This window comes from Gavialis gangeticus, unplaced genomic scaffold (genome assembly GCF_001723915.1).
Source record: "Gavialis gangeticus isolate Ggan-Ray unplaced genomic scaffold, GavGan_comp1, whole genome shotgun sequence".
Lineage (NCBI taxonomy): Eukaryota > Metazoa > Chordata > Crocodylia > Gavialidae > Gavialis > Gavialis gangeticus.
In genome coordinates this window covers 43774065-43780825 of record NW_017728996.1, presented here as the reverse complement: position 1 = coordinate 43780825, position 6761 = coordinate 43774065, and the positions used below count along the sequence as shown (strand labels likewise).

The 6761-nt window shown below is 44.6% G+C and overlaps 1 protein-coding gene across 6 annotated transcripts in view; it reads left to right on the top strand.

Moving 5' to 3' along the window:
- The window catches only part of HERC1 (HECT and RLD domain containing E3 ubiquitin protein ligase family member 1), a 197326-nt gene that overhangs the window by 134588 nt on the left and 55977 nt on the right, over positions 1–6761 (top strand). For 5 of the 6 annotated variants that reach the window (XM_019504392.1, XM_019504388.1, XM_019504391.1 and 2 more), the window contains exons 41-44: positions 2126–2242; positions 2429–2660; positions 4803–4927; positions 5160–5380. In XM_019504392.1, coding sequence (XP_019359937.1) covers positions 2126–2242; positions 2429–2660; positions 4803–4927; positions 5160–5380 — 695 coding nt within the window. The remainder of the gene's footprint in view (positions 1–2125; positions 2243–2428; positions 2661–4802; positions 4928–5159; positions 5381–6761) is intronic. The other variant, XM_019504390.1, reaches the window with a different exon arrangement.

Here is a 6761-nt window from a genome sequence, read left to right as displayed (position 1 = left end):
GTGTGTGTGGAGGGGGAGGGGTTGCGGGGCGGGGCAGATTGGGAATGGCAGGGGGGTGGGGAGTGTGTCTGTGTGCCCGCTCCCAGGAGTGGTGGGGGGCAAGGGCAGCGGTGCCCCTCTGCAGGCCACGCACACACAACCTGGCTGGCCAGCCAGGGTGGCGCAGGAGGCTTGCATGTGGTGGTCGCCACCGTCACTACCACCCACTGCCCCGTGCCACCGCCGCTGCCCCCCACGCCGCTTTCCTGCGGTCCATCACACACGTGGCTCTGCAGGCTGCTGATGGGCTTTGCGCCCGGCCAGTTGTTCGCTGCCCATCAGCAGCCTGTGGAGCCGCACGTGCAATGGGCCATAGGAAAGCGGTGTGGGTGCAGCAGCAGCATGGGGCAGTGGATGGTGGTGATGGCAGCAGCAGTTGCGTGCAAGTCCCCCCACTTGCTCCCTGCCCTCTGCCCCAGCCGGCTGGCCAGGCAGTGTATGTGTGGCCTGCAAAGGGGCGCTGCTGCCCTCATTGCCCCCGGCCCTGCTCCTGGGAGTGCGCACAGAGTGAGCTGAGGTGGGGCCAGTGGCACCCGGTGTGTGCCCCTCTGCTAGGTGAGAAACAAAGTATGGAGTGTGCCGGGGGAGACGCTGCCACTGTGCCCTGGGGTGCACTCCATCCCCGCTCACCTAGCCATGTGTGTGTACCCCCTGTGGCCTTTCTAAGTACCCTTAGGGGTACGTGTACCCCCAGTTGACAACCCCTGGAATAGTTTAAAAAAAATAGTTTTTGAACTAGTTTCCTTTTTGGGAGAAATGATATCCTGTTAGAAGTAAATTTTGTTGGTGTTTGTTCACTGCAACAGGAAATCCTTACTCATCCTGTTGTCAGAGTTGATGTAGACATTGCTGAGTAAATTGTTTTCACTATATAATATTTTTAAGTCACCACGTTTTTAGTAAGTTAACATAAAAGAATCACTCGCTGTCTGCTACAATTCATGTTCACAGTATTGATGAGAGGCATTATTTTAAACTCCAAAATGATGTAGGATGGAGATCCACAACTTTTACTTTTATCCTTCATAACTTCTCCATTAGCCCACAATTCTGAGTTGTCTCCTGTAGCAGCTCAGACTGTTGCTTAGCAACCTGTCTGCTCTGCCTCATTTTATTCCCCAAATGCTTTGCCTCCAACATCAGGGTCAGGTCACAGTAACAAGTGCTCGTCCTGCTCTTGTGCCTTCAGTTATTAATCCTTGCCTTTCTGGCAAGTAAGAAGCAAACCTTATTTCTTTCCAACACAGTTATGCTCCCTAGTTCTTGTGGGAAATTGAATTTTAGAGAGATATGGTTGTCCCGTTCAGGCTATTTGAGTGGAATCTGTGCAGTCTGAACCAGCGTTCCCTCTAAGCTGTGTGGTGTGCGCGGCCGCGCAGGTATGTTCATGCTGCACTGCCAGGCGTGCCTGTGCAGCCACGCATGCCACACAGCTTAGAGGGAACACTGGTTCAGACTTCACAGATTCCACTCAAATAGGCTGGAGTAGGCTCATCTTGGTTGGAGCTGTTTACACACAGAGCATGTAGCTTTCAGGAGATCAAACCAAGATAGCTGGATACCCTTTCAACATATCATAAGTTAATTCAAAATGCTGAAATCAAATTGACCTTAGTTGGTCAAACACATGTTTATATATCCTTAGCAATTTTTGTCTGGCCAAAGAAAGGAATGAGCTGCTCTGACTTGGGCTATGTGCAGACATTCATTTTCTTTTGAGAGAGATGCTGCTGTCCCAAGGGAAATCATGAGCATACAAGTGTTCAGGATTTATCTCCTAGAGCAAAAATGGCAGCTCCAGGGGAGAGAGAATCTGGGAACAACGAGGGTTAAAAATTACTCCCAGGTCACTCCCACAAGAGCTTCTCCTGGGACAGCAAATGTTTCTACTTATTTTCTGTTACTGGAAGCAACTGATCGGTACTTTAAACCAGTGAGGATGTTAAAAGGAAAGCTATTAAGGACAAGTCTTCAACTAATAAGGGATAGCTGCTGAATGAGTAAATAATTAACATAAGACCAAAGAAAGGCGAAACATATAAATGAACTGTCAATTAATATGTATCTTCCTCTCCTGTCTTCGCAGCTTTATCAGACCCAAGCAGCCGGCTTTCAACTTCCCCTCCTCCACCTGCCATTGCAGTTCCATTGTTAGAAATGGGCTTCTCACTCAGGCAGATTGCAAAAGCTATGGAAGCCACAGGTGATTTATATTGCATAATATATATTACATTTCACAGCACAGGTTAATGCAAAACCTTATTTTTAATGGAATACTCTGTGTAAGCTTTGAACTTGCGAATTCCTTAACCAATTTTGGAAAGAGGAAGTGTATTTTTCACAAATAGTGACATTAAAGAATTGCCAGGTAAGATTTTCCTGCTTACAGGTGCAAGAGGAGAAGCAGATGCTCAGAATATCACGGTCTTGGCCATGTGGATGATAGAACATCCTGGTAACGAGGATGATGAAGAGCCCCAATCAGAAGGCACTGCAGATTCACAACATGGGACAATAGTTTCTGGCACCAGTGGAAAATCTAGTGATCAATGTTACTTGCAGTCACCAGGAGATATCCCTTCAGCTGATGCTACTGAAATGGAAGAAGGCTTTAGCGAAAGGTAAAAAGTAGCTTTCTGCTTACACAAACCATGCTGCTAGAATCATAAATGTCACTTTCAGCAAGTTGGTAGTTGCAAGCAGAAAGGTGAAATGCCACCTTGAAGGGCTTTTGGTATACCATATCATGAGAAGTAAAATTATCACCATGTATCCTGTTTTTTCTGTTTAAAAATTGTGTATTCTCTGATTAAAACCCCCCCAAAAATCTACATTTTCCGTGATTTAAAATGAAATGCCACTATATACATAGGTATCAGTTGAACACAATGTTTTATTGATATATTTCCAATTTTAAAGTAATTTGGAAGCCTACTAGTGCCTCAATCACTATAATAAAATACATTCTAAATAACTATAAATTTTGGCATTTGACTTTTTTTTTTATCATGGAAAATCAGAGCTCCCCCTGCCCCCTTCACTCATCAGCTCTGGCTGTCCCCTCTTACTGTTTTGTGGCACTGAGCAGCCCTGATATGCTGGTGCCCTGCCCATGCCATTGCCCCTCACTCCACACCCACAGCCCTCTGGGCCCTGCTTGTGCCCCTCACTCCACAACCACAGCCCCTCTGGAGGGGGCCCCTTATCTGTCAGGGCTATAAAGCCAGAGACTGAGGTCTGCAGCCCCCTGCAGCAGTGCCCAAGCCCTGGCTGCTGCATGTGGGAGGCAGAGGCTGCTGCACCAGTGTGAAGTGCAGAGCCTGGCTTCCCCTCCCTGACCGGCAGCACAACCCAAGCCCATGAGGAGAGGTGGGGGTGAGCTGCCCACTGTGGGCTGAGGGCTCCATGCCCTGCTGCTCTCTTCCCAGAGCTTCCCTGGTCCAGCAGGTGGAACCCAGTGCAGCAAGGCAGAGTGGGGCTGGGGGGAGAAGCTTGATGCAGCTACTGAAGACCTGCACTGCAGTGGTGAAGCCCCCTACCCACTCCGCAGCAGTGGGGATGGGAGTGTGGAGTTGTGCACCTTGCTGCTGCTGGCTGGGCATGGGGTGCCTCACCATGGTGGTGCAGGGCTCTCAGCGGCAGCACCGAGCTTCTCTGCCCTACTATGCCTGGTCCCGCCCACTGGGCTGCAGAGGCCCGGTGGGGAGCCCCAAGCCCTCAGCTGACAGCCTGCACCTGCCCCGCACACAGATCTGGGGGAGTATGCCCCTCGTTCCCCCAGGAGTGTGTGCAGTGGTGGGGAGCCAGCTTTTCCCCACCCCCCAAACAAGCCACCCGCAGCCCAATCTGACTCCCTGCTTAGGCCCTTCGGCTGCACATTGCAGCCCTGGGCCCCAAACCCCACGCACTTTTCCAGCTGGGTAGTAACTCCAGCCCTGCTCAACTCCCTCACTATGGGGGCCTCAATCCCTCCCAGACTTACCTACAGGGAGCTGCTCTCCAGGCTGCCTGGTGGCTATGTGCGTGTGTACACATGCACATATGCATAGTGCCGCCTGTCTAACCAGCCTCCTCCAGCTCCCTGCAGCCCCTTGCAGGCTGGAATTCTGCCAGCCTGCAAGGGGAAACCCAATGTTTCCTGTATTTCTCTCCTTTAAAATGGGAAAATCTGGGTTTTACCACATTTTTCATTCACAAATGGAAAACCTGGATCCCTCATTATCACTAAGTTTCTTGTATGGCATGTTTGCATTATTATATTTGAGAAAAAAGTAAGCTAACTATCTCCCTCCTCCAGAAAACCAAACCATATAATATTAATGTTTTCACTGCAACAAGGAGAAAAAATAGGATTAAGTTTTTACTTTTTAAAAATATAGTGCCCTTATTAAGCTCTACTGTGCCAATGCATTTCTTCCTTGGGCTTCCTGTGGTTCATTCCTGAACACTCTGTTGTACTGATGAAGAATGAAATATCAGCCTTACTGTGTTCCCTTACTTGGGTAGTGCATGCATGTAACTCCCCTTTACTATCAATGGGGATTCTAATATGTGTATACTTGTGGGGTGATATATAGAGAGCTCTCTCTCTCTCTCTCTCTCTCTCTCTCAATAGATAGATTTATTTAAAAAGAAGGAGAATCAAATATATTAATATCAGTGTGTTAGCTTCTTCCTTCTCCCCCCTGCTTTACTGTACATGAACATGTGATAACTTAAACTGTTTTTGACTTATGTGTTCAACATTCAAACTATTCTCTTAGTCCTGATAATATGGATCATACAGAAAATGCAGCTTCTGGTAGTGGACCCCCCTCAAGAAGTCGATCGGCAGTAACAAGGAGACACAAATTTGACTTAGCTGCCCGGACATTACTAGCACGTGCTGGTAAGTGTACTAAAATGCTTCGTGTACCTTTGTTTGTCTGATAAATATGCAAGGAGGTACCTCATGTGGAACTTTCAAAATTATATCTTTCATATACACATCAGTATATATTTCACTTAATTTCTTGTTTGCAATAATAAGTGAATAGATAGCTTTTAGTGGGCAAAATTTTTAGAATGTGCTATCTTTTTAATTGCATGCGAAGTAAAATATATTTTCTCTTTGATTTGAGCGGGATTATACCGCTCTGTACAGGCCCACAGAAATCAGAGTCGGAGAGAGGGAATATCTTTGCAACAAGATCCAGGGGCCCTTTATGACTTCAACTTGGATGAGGAGTTAGAAATTGACCTTGATGATGAAGCAATGGAAGCAATGTTTGGACAGGACCTGGCCAGTGATAATGATATTCTGGGAATGTGGATCCCAGAGGTATTGGATTGGCCTACCTGGGTGTGTGTGACTGCAGCTGGGGCTGCTTTGACTTACTGCTTTTTGCAAAATCATACTTTAAAAAATTAAAATAACATGTTACTTTTATAACTTTCTGCTTGGATATACTACCTTGCTACACACTAATCATGTGTCAAGTCATTTAGGTGTATGCAGCTTCATTTTAATGAGAACAGCAGTGCATAATGAACATGTTCTTTTCGTTCTTTCCATGTATCTTTAAGTTCTTCATTAGTTCCTTTTCTAAAAGAAGAAAGAACACTTAAGTAAAATTATTTTATGACATTTAGTAGCAAGAAAGCAAGTGCATGTTCTTGACTGCTCAGTTGAATTTAAGATAAAACAGTTGCCGGACATTTTTTGGTTTTAAAAACCTGACAGTATGTTGGTATAGAATAAAGTTCCCCTTTGGTCATTCAGTTGTGTCCTTGTTTGGCAAAAAAAAATCCCTCTATTTAGGTAAAGGAAGAACCATTAGTACAACTAGCTTTTGCTTTGTAGTGTAGCTGGATGAAGAGAATGGGACACTTTGTATTTTGGGGGGAATTTCCTTTTAATACTACTTTTTTTTAAGTTTAGCAAAAGCCAATTTTTGTTCTTACTACACTTGTATATCTTAATTGGCTCAGTTAGTCCTGGCATAGCAGCGTAATGATGAGGCTTGCTATGTTAATGTGACCGTGTTCAGTTATGCTAATATTTGTCACCAAAGTTCTATTAAGTCATGATTACCATTTCACGATACTTAATTTTATTGTATTTTTCGGTGTTCCGTATATGTAGCATGAGTGATGCGTGCAAATAACTGCAATTTGTTTAATTATTGTATTTTTCAGCTTTGTGGACTAATGAATTATAAAACATGTAGGCCATACTTGCATTTTTTTTATATAGTAAAGTGTTGACCCAAGCCGTCGTTGTTGTTGCTTTGCTACGTGAGAATTCACCAGTCTGAAAAGTTACTGTTTTTTTTTAATTCTCTCTACAAAGTCTGGCAGATTCTAAGGGGGAACTGAATAAAACATAAAGACAATCTTGGATGGGTTCTAACAGAATGTGTGAGGGCTAGATACAAAGAATTTAGAATTTCTCATACTGTAATAAGGGACAGATTGGGAAAATCTCTTCCTTTTGAAATGTGGTATCCTTCTATTTTTGTCTTTTCTATACCTTATAAACTATTAATTGGAAGAACAGCTACTGTTTGAGCTTAGATCATTACATAGAAGAACGGGTAGATACTAATACTGGTCTTCGTAAAGGTGATAAATTATGCAAGCTTTTAACAGCCACTCTGAGCCTTTTGGATAGAGTGGGATATAAGTTTAAATTAAATAAATAAAAATAAATCTATTGAGGAAGTTGTGTTTTATCATGAAAA